Source organism: Lichenostomus cassidix, chromosome 3 (genome assembly GCF_008360975.1).
Source record: "Lichenostomus cassidix isolate B80296 chromosome 3, HeHo_3.0, whole genome shotgun sequence".
NCBI lineage: Eukaryota > Metazoa > Chordata > Aves > Passeriformes > Meliphagidae > Lichenostomus > Lichenostomus cassidix.
In genome coordinates this window covers 91,030,310-91,049,061 of record NC_139483.1, presented here as the reverse complement: position 1 = coordinate 91,049,061, position 18,752 = coordinate 91,030,310, and the positions used below count along the sequence as shown (strand labels likewise).

At 41.1% G+C, this 18,752-nt stretch overlaps 1 protein-coding gene across 1 annotated transcript in view; it reads right to left on the bottom strand.

Annotated features, from left to right (window-relative positions):
* The window catches only part of CSMD1 (CUB and Sushi multiple domains 1), a 1,097,029-nt gene that overhangs the window by 186,783 nt on the left and 891,494 nt on the right, over nt 1-18,752 (bottom strand). Inside the window, exons 24-26 of the mRNA XM_085056685.1 lie at nt 9,086-9,277; nt 5,158-5,284; nt 3,121-3,323 (exon numbers count right to left, since the gene is read on the bottom strand). Coding sequence (XP_084912811.1) covers nt 3,121-3,323; nt 5,158-5,284; nt 9,086-9,277 — 522 coding nt within the window. The remainder of the gene's footprint in view (nt 1-3,120; nt 3,324-5,157; nt 5,285-9,085; nt 9,278-18,752) is intronic.

Genomic DNA, 18,752 nt, shown 5'->3' with positions numbered 1-18,752 from the left:
CACTTCCATTGTTCTTGCTAAGTATCAAGTAAAAAAAAAATTTGGTAAGAAATAAAAAACTCTCAATAAAATAAACTTCAGGTCCATAAAAGCAACAGACCATCCACTAGCATGGGATCCTTTGCTTTCAGAAGTCTAGAGCACATGAAGATTAAACATTCAGGGCAAGACTGATCTGCTTCAACACAGGTGACTAGTCTCATTTGAGATGCCTTGATACCCAAGGTATTAGCACAGGACTGGACGATGGGAGAGAGGACTTATGGTTGTGTGACCCTCTGTGGTGGCAGATGGTGACTAGCCAGGATACTTTATGACATCTCAAAGGAAACTAGAGACCTGTGAAAAGACAGCTAGGATTCATTTCATCTGCCCTTAAATATTCAGAAGTTCGAAAATTACTGTTAGTATACCTAGACCTATAGCTGATAAGAAAAACGCAATTTCAAATGGCAATCTACCCCGCTTATCTTAGATATGTAAGACAGAATTAAGCTAGGTTAAATTTCACTTTTTTAATAGCTAACTTATGCAAGAAGTTTTTGCTGTCAGTAACTTTGTTTCTTTGCAACAAAGAAGCCAAATACCAAATCTGCCTATACCCTTCTTGTGCCAGAAAAAGTTGGTCGACATCCCTGACTTGTAATACATAGCTTAAATGCATTTAACCCCCAGAGTAAAGGTCAGTTTTGTACACTGAACTTCATTTTTTGTCCTTTTATGCACAACTAAATGGTAATTAGGTTTTAATGAAAAACATTAGACTGATTACAATTAACATAATCACTCTTGTCAGTTCATGTCCTTATGCTCTACATGCTGAGCTGAGTGGGCAAGACAGGGCGCTTTAAACAGCATTCAAACATTTTGCAAGATTCAGCCAATTATATTTTTTTCACTAAAATACCTCTAATTACATTTACAATCAACAGTAAGCAATTTATAGGTGATATTTTCTGATCTGCCTCACACTATCCCCTCACAGCACCTCTGTTCTAGGCAGATGCAGTTATGACATTCTAGAGTGCAAGGCACAGAGACTAATTAGCACATTCACAGTAGAGTGAAATGAATTCTCCAGCTGAAAAACAGCACTTTAAAGTTTTGTGTTTAAGTTGCTAATTTGACCTGATACTCTGAAATCCATATCCTTTATATGATCCCATAAATGGCTGTTCACGGATGCAGACACTCATCCCAATTGTATAATCCAATACAGAAGCTGCATTATTAAAGGTTTTCAAATTCTGTGCAATTCTTCAATTGTAATTCACAGTTAAAAGAAATACACATTAACAGATGCCACTCTTAAAAATCCTTCACATGGCACAAAGACAGAAAACTTCACCAATTACCTTCACAGAACTTGTAACAAAATGTCTACATATTCTGCAATTGCCAAAGAAAAAAAGTTTGAGCAATTTAGAAATCTTTTCTATATTGAGTCACAAACTACTAAAGTACTGTAATGTTAATATTCTGTGCAGCTTGGCTATAAACTGTCCTACAGTTTTAACACATGATGAATACTAAAGCATGTAAAGATCCCCACTTAGCCATAGATTAATTACTTTAAATCCTTCACAGATCAAGGCCACAGTGGTCTGCTCATTGCCTGAAGACGACCAAATAAACTAAACTGTGGTTTTTAGTTTAAATAGCTAAACATTTACTTTAACATATTCCTTAAATCTTATTTTTTACTCCTTACAACTAAAAATTATTAACACATTTTATTCATCAAACAGAGTGAATGAAACTATTTTTCCTATACTAGAGCATTCAGCTCTTCATCACCAATTCCAATTAATTCCAGTAAGACATAATCTGCAGTTGCCAGTATGATCACTAAAAGTGCCTCCATCCGATATTATACTAGGATGGGAAAATCAGTTATTCTCTCTTAAAGCATTAATTTGTCTTTTACTTACTATTAGTACCACTGAAGGTTAAGGAATGTGCTGGTAAACTGAACTGCTTAAATATTTCTATCCTTTCCAAATCTGTGCATAAAATTATTTACAAATGTAAAACTTATCTCTTTTTTTACAAAAAAAGAATAAAAAAAGAAAAGCAGCATATTATATAACACACTGGTGATAAATTTTAGAAAAGTTTATTCTGGTCTTTGTCTAATTAATTTTGCATACTTTTTACTAGGTATTTTAGGGCTGATGAGAGAGTGTTTTGGGGGAGGCAGCTACAGCATTCAGAAAAATCCAGGAAAATGAAGTAAATAGGTAAATGCAAAATGCATTATTTAGAGACTAGGAAACCCCCCAAGTTTCTATCCTTATGCAACTAATAATGGCTAAAAGTTGATTAGAACCTTTTACTTCTGAATAACATATCTATGGAGAATAATATTTCTACTCTGACACAGTTTAATAATTCATAATTTCCCTATGTCTTGATCAGAAATACACCATTTCCTCTAGACATATAAGGATGCAGTGACTGAATCAAAGACAATGAGTCTCCTGCATTCTACCCCCAATCTTTAAGTCAAAATAACATAGAAAAACTCCACATACTCGGTTTTAAAATATTGATCATAATTTCTCTATATACAGAGAAGCTTTCACTTTATACCTTAAGATCAATTTGAATAGTTTAATAACAAATTAAAATATTTAATTTAATAATTTACATATCGTAAGGTCTAAGGTGTGTTTTATTCTTTAGCTTAATCATACAAGAGTGTTTAACGTCATAAAAATGATGCATCATGCAGCCAATGTTTTAAGAAAAAAAATCCAACCACAAACTATACATGAAATAATACATTACTAGGTAGCACTGGTGGGAATATTTAAAACTTTTGGTGCAGAAGAAAAGTTCTGTATGCACAAACCCATTTTGTCTTGTTAAATAATGTTAATTAGATAATACTAGGTATGTGGTTGCTCTAGAAAAGAAATAAAAAAGTCCAAAAACATTTGAAGAAAATTCAAAAATTCCCCCTAGTTGTAGCTATTTGCATAAATACATAACACAATTAAAATAATATAAGCTCTTTTCTTCTAAAGACTGAGGAGGTTGCAAGCTAAGAAACAGTAAGTATAGGAATAATGTATATAAATAGGGTATGTAATTTTGAGAAGAAAAATATTTACATACTTGAAAACTGAATGGAGAAGCCTGATTTGCTGATGAAGAAATCACTGTCAAATTGTAATGTTAATGAGTTGAAAGTGCTGTGAATATCCTCTGGAAGAGCTGAGCCACTCCACTCTTTGAGAAGTATGCTGCTCTCAATAGGCCCATCCCATACCTTCAAGATGTCATGAGCAACCTCAGTATCAAAAACAATAAAATGCAGACTGCAAAGAGAAAGTAAATGCACTGTGCATTACTCATTAAACACAATTACACAAAACTCCAAGTAATGATTCCCAAACTGTAGTTTAAAGATGCTGTTTAGGACTGAAGAAGAGCTGGTGGTCCTGCAGAGTTATTCATTTTTCCTGTTGAACAAGCTGATCTTGTAAGAGAGATGCAATTCTGTTTTATAAATGTCTGAATGACAGAAAATGCTATTACAGTGCATAAGTCCTCAAGACTTAATTTAAAAGTCTATAAATTCACTTATTTTTATGATATATTTTAAGTTATATGAACTATTATTTCATCAAAGATTTCCTCTTTTTATTCAAATAAGGATAGCAAGAACACTGTTTTGCTTGAATTATATGCAATTGAAATAAAGCAGTAGCTACTGGGCAGTAGAACACAAAGCATAAGAAGTTCTGTCACGATGGCCTTTCCTTTCCTACGCAAAAAAGAGAAAAATATCATATATTGGCTTTTGCTAAAATTCATAAAATATAAAACTGTATTATACAGATTATACAATAATCTGTATTTATCTCCAGGTGAAGAATTACATTTATAAAGGTGCTCAGGAATGTTATTAGACAAAATATGTGCATTGTCTTCAAGTCCTGAATGTTTACATTCTTAATGCTGAAGAAATCTAATAGGTAAATATCAAAATGTCCTTTTGTTTTGTTTCAAATAATTGTGTGTTTACATTTCTTCATCTCATTAATCATTAACTAGAAATCATTAATTTGAAAATTGTTATTTAAACAAAAAAATGATGCATTGAAATAACCCATGATGGAGTAAATTCAATATCTGGCTTAGTGAAATAGGACTACAAAAAAAAAAAAAGGGGGGGGTGAGAACTTCCCGCTGAATAACCTGTCATTTACTTATATTGTTTTGCCTGTGAGTCCCTTCCAAATCAGAATATTCTGTGACTACGTTTGTCTTCCAGAGCAATGCATGCTGAAGGTCTACTTCCTAAGAGGTCGCCGCCCATAACCTACTGATAGGAAGTGGAGAAAAAATCTTGTTTTTCCTCTGTTTCCATGCACAGATGGCCTTTACTTCTATTTTATTAAACTGGCTTTATATTGACTCACAAGGGGTTTCCCTCGTGTCATTTTCTCCCCACCCCATCCTGCTGAGAATGGCAGTGATAGGTGGGCATGTGATCTCCAGGCAATGTCAACTCACCACAGCCTTTTTCAGAGCCCAGTGTGGGTCTTAAAATAAGTCAGCTTTGTGTGAAGGTGCTACAGCTATTTTAGTAATTAATGTCAAGTTCCTGCACAGGTCATGGAGTTTGTTGGCTTCACTGATTAATTCTTTATTTTGCTGAATTTGGGAACATGTTAATTCAAATAATGGGTCTGTGCTTTGCCCTGGCATTGATGGCCTTGCTGTGCTGGTAGAGCTAGCTTGTGGAGAGGGTGAGGGAATGAAATGTTTTTTTCCTACTTGTGATTCATGGGAATTGCTTTACTATGCAGGTTCCTGAGGTTCTTGCTCACTATTATGTAAGCTGTTTAATACTACTAATTAACACTGTAACGTATTCTGGTTTGTGGAATCTAGTGTTGCCCTGGTGTAAAAGACAACTTTTGGGTGAGACAATACTCAAATGTGCCTTGAATGCTGGTTGTCTTGTCCCATATCCTGAGACTTTACACCTGAACAGGGAAGCAACCCTGGAAAACTGATATGACACCTGATAGAAGGGTACCTTGACCACCCCCATGAAAACCACCTTGTGTAGAAAACTATTACAATGACTAAAAATTCCTAAAATGCTGAAGTCAGCCATAAATATTGAAATTAAGCATGTACCTTATTGTCTTCCCTGGATCTGCTTCAATAATCCAAGTGCAATGAAGATTGTTGTCATATGGTGCTGGGTAACCAGGGGACAAAATGCGCCCTGAGGTAGCAGCATGAATTCGACCACCACACTCAGCTGCAAAATAAGGATTACATTTATATCTAATGAGAACATAGTAATTTGCACTACCATTTTTTATCCATTCCATATCTCTGTGTTTCTAAAAAGTTAACCGAATGACCTAATATTTCTGAAGTAGGACACATATGTAAAAACCAGGTCACGTACAGAAGTTAAAAATGAACACAATGATCTCATTCCTACCTTGTTATAAAGAAATAAGCCATACTTCTGTGATCAGATTACTTAACTGACCAGAGCAGTTCAATAAATACTGAGATCACAAAAGCAGAATTTTAGCATCAGCAAGACAGCAAAAATGTTTCAGAAACATCCCATCTAACATGTTTGGCTTTTCTAACAATGAATGTTTGAATTCAAACTTTACAGCATTGAGTTTTGTAAATAAAAGAGCTTTCTGTTTTGCTGTAATGTCAAAATGCTTTTAATTTAATGCTTTCAAGTTACTTCTATATAACTTCACATTTAATTACATCAAGCAATAGCTATTGCCAAGCAATTTCCTTTGGTATTTAAAAATTTAAATGCCATATGCTTGCAAAGCAAGAGAGTAAATCAGAAAGCTATGATTTGATAGTATGTGGTGTCTGTTTTAAAATATTTTTATTATCAATGCTATTTTTGTGGAGAGACCAATAGCAATGCTAAGAATCCACAATCAAATGGCTCTTATGTTGCTTGCTTAGAGCATCATGCTTTTGTCTGGTCAGTGTAAAGACACATCCTGACAAAACGGAATTGTGCAACAATCACATTCCACTGAACTAAAAAGGATCAGTGATTCTTCAGTCAAGTGATGTACTTGAATTTCTACTCCATTTATAGTGTTGCCTTACAAGTGGTGTTATTAAAAAATACTACCATGTGGATTTATTCAAGCACAGCTATACAACAAGCATAGTAAGACAGAGATGATGAAAGAACCTTGGCAGTTGGACGAAATAATCTATCAGCAATACTCCTAACATATACTAATCTTTATACATTCCACCAAGTCACTGCTCACAGCCAAGTTGTTACCATGAAGGAAAATTACCACAGAGGAAATAAGGTGACTGATTTACTTATTTATCCTGCTGGTTTGATCACTCAAAACACCACATACTATTTACAGAACCAGAGCAGGAAGCAGCTTTAGTACAAAACTTCTTCAAACATAACCCTTGTCTAGGATTTCAATTAATTTCCATTATTCAAGAAAGTTTGGAATGAAATTGTCACTGTGACAGATAACTACAGATAAGAAAAGACTCGTACAGTACTGTATTTACCAAAGACCTCAGTTTAACTCAGTGAAACCAAAACTTAAACTCAAACTAATTGACATATTTTCTTTAAAATTCTGAGAAGGCTCCTTTAGGAAAAAAATACATCATAAAATTTAGGATGATGGATTATATATTTAATATATTATTTTTAAAAATCCATTTTAGGAATAGATCAAAATTAAACTTTCAAAAGTAATTATAAAAATAATTCAAAAACTGTATTTGACAATATGCAGAGATGAGCACACGGTAAAATCACCACCACAGAGAATATACTATAAAAAACAACCATAGTATAACTAATAGAAGTGACTTAAACATTTCTGTAAACTTCTAGGAAGGAATTACAAGAATTCATTGGCTTTCTTCATTAAGGCTTAGAACATAGAAAAAATGAGAATGAACACTAAGACCAATATAACAGTGTATCATTAAAAATTATTAAGTGTAGAATGTGTGGAATCTGCCTATGTATAGGCTTGATATTTTTTGTTAATGTGACTGAAATCATAGTAAAAACAATGAAGACTGTAAATGTCACTGAAGAGAACAGCAAATGTCAAATGCTGATCTAGAACACAAGCAAAAATAACACATCTCCACAAACAGAAGGATATTAAGAAAATGTTTCTAAGAAAGAAAGTGATGTTTGGAAGTTCATGACAACTTCAAAAAAAGGGAGAAAAATTTCCTTTGGATTTGCTTGATCCTGGGTTCCCTAGCTTCCTCCAGGTAAGAGTGGAATATACAAAATATACAAAATTACTATTTTGATTGCTGTATGGTTGAGATTTTAATATGCCACATATAGATTAGAAGACAAGTCACCACACAAAGAAAAGGAAATTAGTAATTGTTGGATTTATTCACCTAATAAACTTGAAACCAACAAGTATTTTAGAGTTGATTCTAATTCTTACTTGGTAGTGAACACAGCCATAAAAAATTTTTGCAGAAAATGACCTTAGAGAAATGACTTAATTTAAATTTCATGGAGAAATAGGCAAAGGTAGGACTAATGATGGGTCTTCTCTACAAAAGGGCAAACTCAGAGGAAAAGGAAGCTAACCAATTAAAGTGAAGAACTTGAGGACTTGAATGCATAAAGAGCCTGGAAAAGTCTTTAAATCAAAACTGGATAGTTGTTTTGACCTCTCATATACATATAAGAAAACTTACAGACAAAATTCTAGAATCAACTGGGGGAAATAACCTCTACTAAGACAGCAGAAATGCTGTTCAGTGATGTTGTTCTGGCACTGACTCTCCGGGTAAGCCGAATGTCTGAAAGGAAGTGAGCTTGCTCTTTTGTAGACTGCAGGTCTGTGAGTGTGTTCAGCAGGCAGCAGGCTGCGGTTTCTCGCTCTGGACACGGCTAGCCTTGAAGCCGCATGAAAGAAGGCTAGCCGCGGCGACCCTCGCACGCACCGGACTGGGCGCAGCAGTGAGTGCCGCGGGCGCAGGAGCAGAGTGCCTCGGAGACAGAGACCGAGCAGGAGATGAGGCGATAATGAAAGAGATGTAGTCTCTTAGTTCTCGGAATCCAGGGTTTATTGAGGAGCGGCGGGGCAGTAAGGGAGTGTGGGATCGGGAAGGGTCGAAGGGGATGGAGCAAGCTGGATTCTGGAGCGCAAAGAGCACAGAATGTCCAGGTACAAGGAGTTAAGAGGGACCAAAGGATGGGAGGGGTTTACATCAAGAACCAACCAGAACGCGATGGAAGCAGGAATGACAGGGGCACCAGGGAACGGGGATGCAAGGAAGGAAGTTACAGAATTTTGTAAACCAATGGTGAAACTCGGCTAGAAGGAACAGAGTAGAACTTTCTAGCCCTTAACTCAATATGGGATAGGGGAAGGGAGATATGAAGTGCCAATCATCTCTGACTGTGGTGCCTGCTTCCACTAAAACCTGCAGGCACACTGCTACAGCAGGTTCTGGAATGGAGAATGTAGCACCCCAAATGGGAGAAAGACAGCAAGCAAAGACCCTGTAAGGGAGGTGAGTGCTGAAAGCAATGGGTGACCTGCCAGCAGCAGGCAGCAGAGGTGAAAACTAAGCATCAGAAGACACACAGAAGGAAAGATTCATGGGAACTCCATATACAAACCGAACTCAGGAAGTCACTGGCAATTGCTGGACTGGAAAGCAAGACCAGAGGATGCAAACTTCCTAGTAAAGGTACAATGGATAATAGCTATAGTGCTGTTCAGTTATTATGCATGTTGGCTAGTAATTCTCTATTTAATATTTATGTTGGCTGTAATGAAACAAAGTTTTAGGCACTTGAAGATGTGATATTTAAAGAAAAGGTCTACCTCGGAGCTCTGACAGATGTGATACCTTAGCACAGTAACAAGGACCCCAGATAAAACAATCTGCCAATGTGGGTGAAAATTAGAAATTAAATTCATAGAAATGAGATGCTGAAATAATTTCTGATGAAAATAGATGAGGGAAAAAAAAGCCCACAACTTTATCTGCTTTATGATGTATCACACCAGATCATTGTTACAATCCATATTACCTATGCAAGTAGGCAAAGGTTTGTCCCAAACTCTTCGATCTCCACTTAAGCAGGTCATAATACTACTGCCGTGCATTGTATAGCCAGGATTACAGCTGTATAAAATGACAGTGTCTACAAAATGTCCTTCATCTCGTATCTTGTAGCCATAATTTGGTATGCCAGGATCTTCACACTTTACTAGGTCAAAACCTGCAAACAGAAATGGGAAAAGAAGAAAAAAAGACACGGCAATGTAAAATACAAAATAAAATACAATGGCAATGAATCTGACCCTGATGCAAATTGTATTCTCATAATTCAATGACATTGGATGTATTCACAGTGACCAAAGATAACTTGTATATAATCTGGGTAAATCAGAAACTGAAAAGTCTAGGAACTAATTCTTAATGTGATATTGGATTAGGACATTAGCTTATTCAAGAAAGTATTTTATCTATACTATTACAAAATAGATTAGTGAGAAATTTATTAATTTATACCACTTCTATGTTTCGTTCTTTTATATTCAGTGGAAAGGAAATATTGATCCTGGTTTTGGCACTAAGTAGCAGCTTCACCTCTTCACCTCCATAACGAATCTAATTTCCATAACAAAGTCAAGAGACCATAATGGTAACTCAGGAAGCATGTGCAAAGGCTATTTCATCCATTCTAGAGTCAAGAAAGCATGGCTTCAGTTTCCTGTTAGATGAAAGGAAGAAGTATTCCCACACTCATTTTCAATTACCATTCTCCTTTTTGGCCTATTAACATGCTTAATGGGATAAACACCTCCCTCTGTGATCCATGGAATGAGCAGATCTGCTCTGAGCAGCTACAACTCTTTCCACATTTTACACATTACTGTCTTCATACAGCATTGCTTAAACGTAAAGATGCATTCTATATTTCTCCTTTTGCCTTCAGTTCTTGTTCTTGGAATAATATAAAGAGCAGTTCCAAACTCATTTTTCTCAACTCCAAGTTCTTCATTGTGGATTCTTCCTTATTAATGCCATGTCCCCAAACTAAAGAAGTAATTCTGACTCTACAAGTGTTTTCCATTTTGCTGTCCTTATTTTACTGAACAGCTTATTTAAGTGGTTCTGAATCAGACTGTTGGTCTTCAGTATTCTGTTTTCGGTGCATTCTGTACAAGAGGTTACTCAGGGAAGCTGTGGATGCCCCCTCCTTGGAAGTGTTCAAGGCCAGGCTGGATGGGCCTTTGAACAAGACGTTCTAGTAGAAGGTGACCTTGTCCATGTGTTTTTGCCCCCAAAAATTTGCTCGATGAGACTTTTAAAAGGGCTTACAGTTGTTCATGTACTCTGAGTTAGACACACAGGAGAAATACTAACAAAGTATTCTCAAGAGGTCAAAATAACCAAAACAACCTTTACTGGCAACTTTAGAAAATCAGATAACTTTGGCAAAAGGTTTAGAGCAATATTCAATCAACCTGAAACACTTCTCAAAGCATTAACGTGGCCAATTCAACATAACAAACTCCAAGCCTGATCAATTTAAAGTTTCTCAAAATGTTACTCAAAATCCCAAGAGGGAATTAGAAGAAGGAGAAAAAGAGAAAAAGACATAGAAAAAAACAAACACAGCTATCACTCCTGGTTCCAGCAGTGTTCAGCTGATATAAATTCCAAGAGGAGGTAGGATCAAGACAGGTGCTTCCTCCTGTTCTGCTTTAAATACCCCTTCGCCTTCCTGGACCCTTTCCCAGGTGGGACTTGCAGTCATTTGGCCACTGAGGAGCTGGGTTAGGGGCTCCAGGGGCAGGTGTGGAGCATTGCCTCCAGTGTGCCAGGGATTGGCAGTTGCTGTGGGGCTGGGATACAGGCTGGGGGAGGGATGGGGTGTAAAGGGCAGTTCAGCACCTCACCAGAGCAAGACCCAACCTGCCTTTTGTCCCACACATGCCCCTGAAATGTTTCAAGTCGGCAAGCCAGCAAGGCTCTCACACCATAGAAGGGGGTTGGAACTAGATGATCTTTAAGGTACCTTACAACCCAAACTACTCTATGATGCTGTGAGGTCCTTCGCCATTGTGGTACAAACTGTATCTCCCCACCCCTTTTCTCCCTTATATGGCTAACCTTCTCACATTGTCCTGCTTTCCCCACCCCTGCTCCTGGCCACTCCCTTGGGTTTTCCCTATTGGTTCCTGTACCCCAACTCCACCCATGTACCTCCCCTGTGCCCAGAGATCATTGGGCCAATGTGCTGTCCCTGCCCCTCTGTCCCTATAGAAAACTCCAGACCCTCCACCATGATGATTGTCTATGCACATGGTCTGTGCACGTGTGTCTGTGCATGTGAGGTCTTCGCCCATGAGGCATCTCTGCCTCTGGGAGGTCTTTGGCCTCTGGTGCACCATGTGAATAAAATCTTCCATGGACATCATGCATAGACCCTTCTCACCTCCTTTACCATCGCCGTGTTGTGGAACAGCAGACAAAACCAGAGCTAGCCTTATGGCTCCCCAGCCAGGTAATGCACAGTGACCAGCTGTAGCAACAACCAGCCCTTGGAGGGAGGGTTTATGCACAGGAGTGCCTACCCAGGCTGGGTAGAGACACTTTCCAGTAAGGTCTGCTACACCATTCCTATAAACCACAACACTTCACTATGTAATAAATAACATATCTATAAACAACCTTTAATTATTTTACAAATACACAAGCTACAGCTGGTATCATATTCTTCTTGTTGCCTTTCTCCTGGCACTGAGATCAACCACAGCTGAAAAAACATGCAAGGAGTCTAAGGAGACTTCCTGTAGAGATGCTAAAGATACACATCAAATGACTCGTCTGAAAACACAAAATGCTTTTGTTTTCTTTATTCATTAACTGAGCACAAAGGTTGGGATTTACTTGTTGTAACTCAAGGTTCTGAAAATCAGAAAGCTAAGTTTCAACTAGTCTAGGCCACTTCATCAATAGGAAAATATGAATTTCTAGAAAACAATCTACCACTTATTTCAAAAGGTGTTTGTTCAGATCAGTCAGCTCAATCAGCTTCTGCAGACATTTATTTTCTACCTTTATTTTAAACCGAATACAGCTTCTTTCTTTATATAGTAGGCCAGAACTGAATGCTGTTTCATCACATAGATACTGCATTTCTCTCTGTGCTAATATCTAAAGAAACACCAAGACCCAGAAAGAGTAAAAATACTCTGACCACAGCCATGCAATCTTAAATTCAGTTATCCTTTACAAGAGCACGGCTGTTTACAAGTAATTTTCTAGGAATTCATGTGTCTACTGTATTATGCCTGAGATTGTTTGGGAAAGTCCTAGGCAGAAGAAGGCAAGATAGAGGCATGTTAGCATTTACCATAACATTTTGTCAGTCTAAAGAATCACTTCCCCATACTCATACTGGTGCCCCAACACTGTGTAGTTTACTAGCAGAGGTGCAGTCTTTGTGACAGATGGAGTATCTATAATCACACACAGTACAAATGGATTATAGAGATTTATCATTATTCCCTTGCTAAAAGATTGTATCCATGTGAATATTGCACATCCCTGCAACTTATTTTTGTAGAACAAAAAAAAAAAGGGGGCAAACATGCTCCTCAGTTTCCAGAAAAAGGGGTAGCAATCATTTTAACTGGCTCTCAGCAATGATTATATAAACAGTCACATCTAAACAGTTTTCTGTCTCTTAGAGTTAATAGTATTTTATGAAGTATGATTAATCTCATCCTAAGGAAGAAAAAAAGGAAGTTCAGATAAGCTGAACTTCAGAAGACATAGCTATATTTCATTATTTTAATCTCCTTATTAAACATACAGAGACATTTATGTAAAACCCTGAAAATACAAGTTGTTTGATAGATAGCATGATATTTTAATGCTGATTTGACAGCATGAGCCAGTGTAACACTATTTCTTTTCCACTGCTTTTAGATACTTTCCCATTCATTATTAGGTGATAATCAAATTTGATTTGGTTATCAAATGCAGTGGCATGTGACTGACAGATAAAACTTCCCTGATTAAAGAATCTATTTGTGTCTCATGAAAAAATTTTCCATAATACTATAAATTTTTTATATATCAATACATATTTTATATGCCTATATATCTGTGTATCTATCTCTCTAGTTAGATATATCATTAGAGAGATTGATTCTCCAATAACTTGTGCCATATAGAGAAGAAAGGGCTGTCAGGGAGCACTAGTATCTTTTACAAAATCAAGAGCCAAATTTGGGTGAAATGAAATGAACTTTTGGATAAATCAGCCTTCCTGGTCTGCTACACATCAAATGGGATACTATCTGCCCGTCGTATTGCTCCTGTTGCGACCAGGGAATGGCATGAGAATTGCCCTATTGGTTTATTATGCCTATGGCATGGTTACCTGTGAGGCGATGAACACCATTCGTTATATATACTCAACTTTGTCTGCCTGGCCTAACCTGAGCTGCTTCGTCTGGGACCTGCTCAGCAATCGCACCCACCCTCTGGGGCTAGGAGGACAGAACGGTTTCTTCCAGAATTTCAGGCCAGGCACAGCCATCTTTGACAATATTGAGTTCTCTCTGGATGCTAAGGATGGCATAATCTTCCTGTTAGTTCTGTTTTCTTTCTTCTCTGCGACCAGCACAGTGTACCTCATGCTGAGAAACAGAACAATACTTGGTGTTGTACAGCGTCTTCTCAAAGAGGAAGAGAAAAGAAACAAGTCAGCAGGCACCACGTACACGCAAACTGCCACCAAGAGGAAAGGAACCAAACGAGCAGTCAATGTGTCAACACAGACCATTGCCGAATCAGAACAGCCAAAGCCAGTAGCGGTTGCCCCTGTCCAGAAAAAGAAATCCAAGAGCAAGTCAGTCCGCACAGCGACTGATGAGGATGCGGCAGGACCATCTCACCCAGCAGAAGAGACAGAGCCGGAGATCATCACTCACTCTCTATCCCTGGGGGAGCTGCAGGACCTACAGAGAGAATTCACCCGGCAGGCGAACGAGTCCATCTTAACCTGGCTGCTCCGCATCTGGGACGCTGCAGCTAACGACACTATTCTGGATGGAAGTGAGGCCAGACAACTGGGATCCCTGTCTCAGGATGTGGTCATTGACCAGGGGATTGGGAAAACCCAGGAAACTCTCAGCCTCTGGCGGCGATTGCTGCTGAGTGTACGGGACAGATACCTGTGCAAAGAAGACCTCCAGATGCACCAAAGGAAATGGAACACAATAGAACAAGGTATCCGATGCCTGAGGGAATTGGCTGTGCTAGAGATCATTTTCTCGGACAACGAGAGATTCCCCAAGAACCCAGATAATGTCCGGTGCACTTCACAAATGTGGCTAAGATTCGCGCGGCTCGGACCAGAGATATACTCTCGTTACCTGGCAACACTGCAGTGGAGGGAAGGCGAAGACCAGGTGGGCGTGTTAACAAACAAACTGAGAATTTACGAGGACACTGTCACCGCCCCACTACGCACCCAGGTCTCATCAGTGGAAACAAACCTGGCCGAGCAAGTCCGGAGCTTGATTGAAAAGAGCCTCCAGAAACTAAGGAAAGAGTTCAAAGAAGGATTGTTCCATGTCACACCGAAACCAACCAGAGTCTCTGCCATCAGGAGCAGACGTCCCCCAGCCAGGGAAAGAAGACAAACCCCGCGACGTGACCTCTGGTTTTTCCTTCAAGAGCATGGGGAAGACATGAGAAAGTGGGATAGGAAACCCACCTCCACCTTAGCAGCCCGGGTACGTGAATTGAAAAAGGAAACATCCACTTCAGGAGGCTCATCTAGGTACAACACTGCCCCAGTCTCTTGTGGACAGAACCCCCGACAGAATGGAAAGGATAATATGACTGATCCTCTTGAAGGAACCTCAGGAACACATTTACGGGAGAAGAACATCGTGCACCAAAAACAGGATTAGAGGAGCCCTGCCTCTAGCCAGGTAGAGGAAAGGGATAATCGGATCTATTGGACTGTGTGGATCCGATGGCCTGGCACGTCTGACCCACAAAGATACACGGCTTTGGTTGACACCGGCGCTCAGTGCACCCTGATGCCATCCAGGTATGGGGGGACCGAATCCATTTCTATTTCTGGGGTGACAGGAGGATCCCAGCAGCTGACTGTACTGGAAGCTGAAGTGAGTTTAACTGGGAATGAGTGGCAGAAACACCCCATTGTGACTGGTCCAGACGCCCCATGCATCCTCGGCATAGATTATCTCAGGAGTGGATATTTCAAGGACCCGAAGGGACATCGCTGGGCTTTTGGGATAGCAGCCGTAGAGACAGAAGACATAAGACAGCTGAATAGCCTGCCCGGTCTCTCAGATAACCCGTCCGCTGTAGGACTACTGAGAATTGAAGAACAGCGGGTACCAATTGCTACAGCAACAGTGCATCGCCGGCAATACCGCACTGACAGAGACTCTGTGGCCCCCATCCATAAGATGATTCAGGATCTGGAGAGCCAAGGGGTGGTCAGCAAGGCTCACTCACCCTTTAACAGCCCTATATGGCCAGTGCATAAGTCCAGTGAAGAATGGAGACTGACGGTGGATTACCGTGGCCTGAATGAAGTCACACCACCACTGAGTGCTGCTGTACCCGACATGTTGGAACTTCAGTATGAGCTGGAATCCAAGGCAGCAAAGTGGTATGCGACCATTGACATTGCCAACGCCTTTTTCTCCATTCCTCTGGCAGCAGAGTGCAGGCCTCAGTTTGCTTTCACCTGGAGAGGTGTGCAGTACACATGGAACCGACTGCCCCAGGGGTGGAAGCACAGTCCCACCATCTGCCATGGACTGATCCAGGCTGCTCTGGAAAAGGGTGAGGCTCCAGAACATCTGCAGTATATTGATGACATCATTGTGTGGGGAGACACAGCAACGGAAGTATTTGGGAAAGGAGAGAAAATCATCAGAATTCTCCTGGAAGCCGGTTTTGCCATCAAGAAGAGTAAAGTCAAGGGACCTGCCCGAGAGATCCAGTTCCTGGGAGTAAAGTGGCAAGACGGACGGCGTCAGATTCCCTCTGAGGTCATCAATAAGATCATCGCGATGTCTCCACCAACCAACAAGAAGGAGACGCAAGCTTTCCTAGGCGCCATAGGCTTTTGGAGAATGCACATCCCTGAGTACAGCCAGATCGTGAGTCCTCTCTACCTCATAACCCGCAAGAAGAATGATTTCCACTGGGGCCCTGAACAGCAGCAAGCCTTCACCCAGATCAAACAGGAGATCGCTCATGCGGTAGCCCTGGGACCAGTCAGGACAGGACCAGAGGTAAAGAATGTGCTTTACTCTGCAGCCGGGAGCCATGGTCTGTCCTGGAGCCTTTGGCAGAAGGTGCCTGGCGAGACCCGAGGCCGACCACTGGGATTCTGGAGTCGAAGTTACAGAGGGTCTGAAGTCAACTACACTCCCACCGAGAAAGAAATCTTGGCAGCTTACGAAGGAGTCCAAGCCGCCACAGAGGTGATCGGCACAGAAACACAACTTCTCCTTGCACCCCGACTGCCAGTGCTGGGGTGGATGTTCAAGGGAAGGGTTCCCTCTACCCACCATGCCACTGATGCCACGTGGAGAAAATGGATTGCCCTCATCACACAGCGCGCCCGTATTGGAAACCCAAATCGCCCTGGGATTCTGGAAATTATAACAAACTGGCCTGAAGGTGAGACTTTTAAATTATCTTCAGAAGATGCAGAGGAGCAAGTAGCACGTGCCGAGGAAGCACCCCCGTATAATGAGCTGCCGGAGAGTGAAAGACGCTATGCCCTCTTCACCGATGGTTCCTGCCGAATTGTCGGCGCAGATCGGAAATGGAAAGCTGCAGTATGGAGCCCCACACGACAAGCTGTACAGGCTACCGAGGGACAAGGTGGATCGAGTCAGGTCGCAGAGCTTAAAGCCATCCAACTGGCTTTGGATATTGCCGAACGAGAGAAATGGCCAAGGCTCTATCTCTACACCGACTCCTGGATGGTAGCCAATGCGCTATGGGGATGGTTAGATCGCTGGAGAAAGGCTAACTGGCAGCGCAGAGGAAAACCCATCTGGGCCGCTGAGATTTGGCAGGACATCGCCGCCCGGGCAGAAAAGCTGACCGTGAAAGTTCGACATGTGGATGCACATATACCTAAGAGTCGGGCTAATGAAGAGCATCGTAACAACGAGCAGGTGGACCGAGCTGCCAAGGTGGAAGTGTCACAGGTGGATCTGGACTGGCAGCACAAAGGAGAATTATTTCTAGCTTGTTGGGCCCATGATGCCTCTGGTCATCAAGGGAGAGATGCGACATACAGGTGGGCTCGTGACCGAGGGGTGGACTTGACCATGGACAACATCTCACAGGTCATCCACAGCTGTGAGACTTGCGCTGCAATCAAACAGGCCAAGCGGGTGAAGCCTCTGTGGTATGGTTGACGATGGTCAAAGTACAGGTATGGGGAAGTATGGCAAGTTGACTACATCACACTTCCCCAAACCCGCCAAGGAAAGCGCTACGTGTTGACCATGGTGGAAGCAACCACAGGATGGTTAGAGACCTACCCTGTGCCTCATGCTACTGCCCGGAACACCATCTTGGGTCTGAAAAAGCAAGTCCTGTGGAGACATGGTACCCCTGAGAGAATCGAGTCTGACAATGGAACCCATTTCAAGAATGGCCTCATAAGCACCTGGGCTAGAGAACACGGAATTGAATGGATATACCACATCCCCTATCATGCACCAGCTGCCGGGAAAGTTGAACGGTGCAACGGACTACTGAAGACAACTTTGAAGGCACTTGGCGGGGGAACCTTCAAAAATTGGGAACTGAACTTAGCAAAGGCCACCTGGATGGTTAACACAAGGGGTTCTATCAATCGAGCCAGTCCTGCCGAGTCCGAACCTTTGCACACAGTGGATGGAGATAAAGTCCCTGTGGTACACGTAAGAGGTTTCTTAGGGAAGACTGTTTGGATTAGTCCCACCTCAGGGAAAGGCAAACCCATCCGTGGAGTGGTTTTTGCCCAAGAACCTGGTTATACTTGGTGGGTGATGCAGGCAGATGGGGAAACCCGTTGTGTCCCACAAGGAGACCTTATCTTAAGTGAGAACTGTGTAGATGGTAATAGAATAAGGGGTGGATAATGTCCTAGGTTGCAATATTGATGTAGTTAAGTATTCTATTACCACCAGCTGTGGGCCGTTAGCTGCTATCACCTGCTAATGACCCACTCCGGATGACAGGCAATGGGCCATCCGTTAGCTATTATCAGCTGCTAACGACCCACCCCGCATGACAGGCAATGGGCCATCAGGGATCCACCGTGTGACTCATGGACTTATCTCATCCCATTGTGGGATGCTCTGCCCAGGAGGGAGGAGCCAGGTGTTCCCACCTGGATATAACCTGGCCTTGGAACTGCCTGAGCTAGCCCTGTCTACTGGGTTCCCAGAGGACGAGAGCTACTACTGGATCTTCAGCTGGAGACTAGACCTTCACAGGATCACCACTTCAACTGGACTACTTCAGCTGGACTGCTACTACCACCCTAACAGGGTGTTAGGTTGTATCTGACTTTGTCAGTGCTTTTCCTTGTATTATTTCACTTATTTTTAATTTCAATCTTGACTTGTGATCTCCCACTGGTTTGTTTTCAAACCAACACAACAGGCATCTTC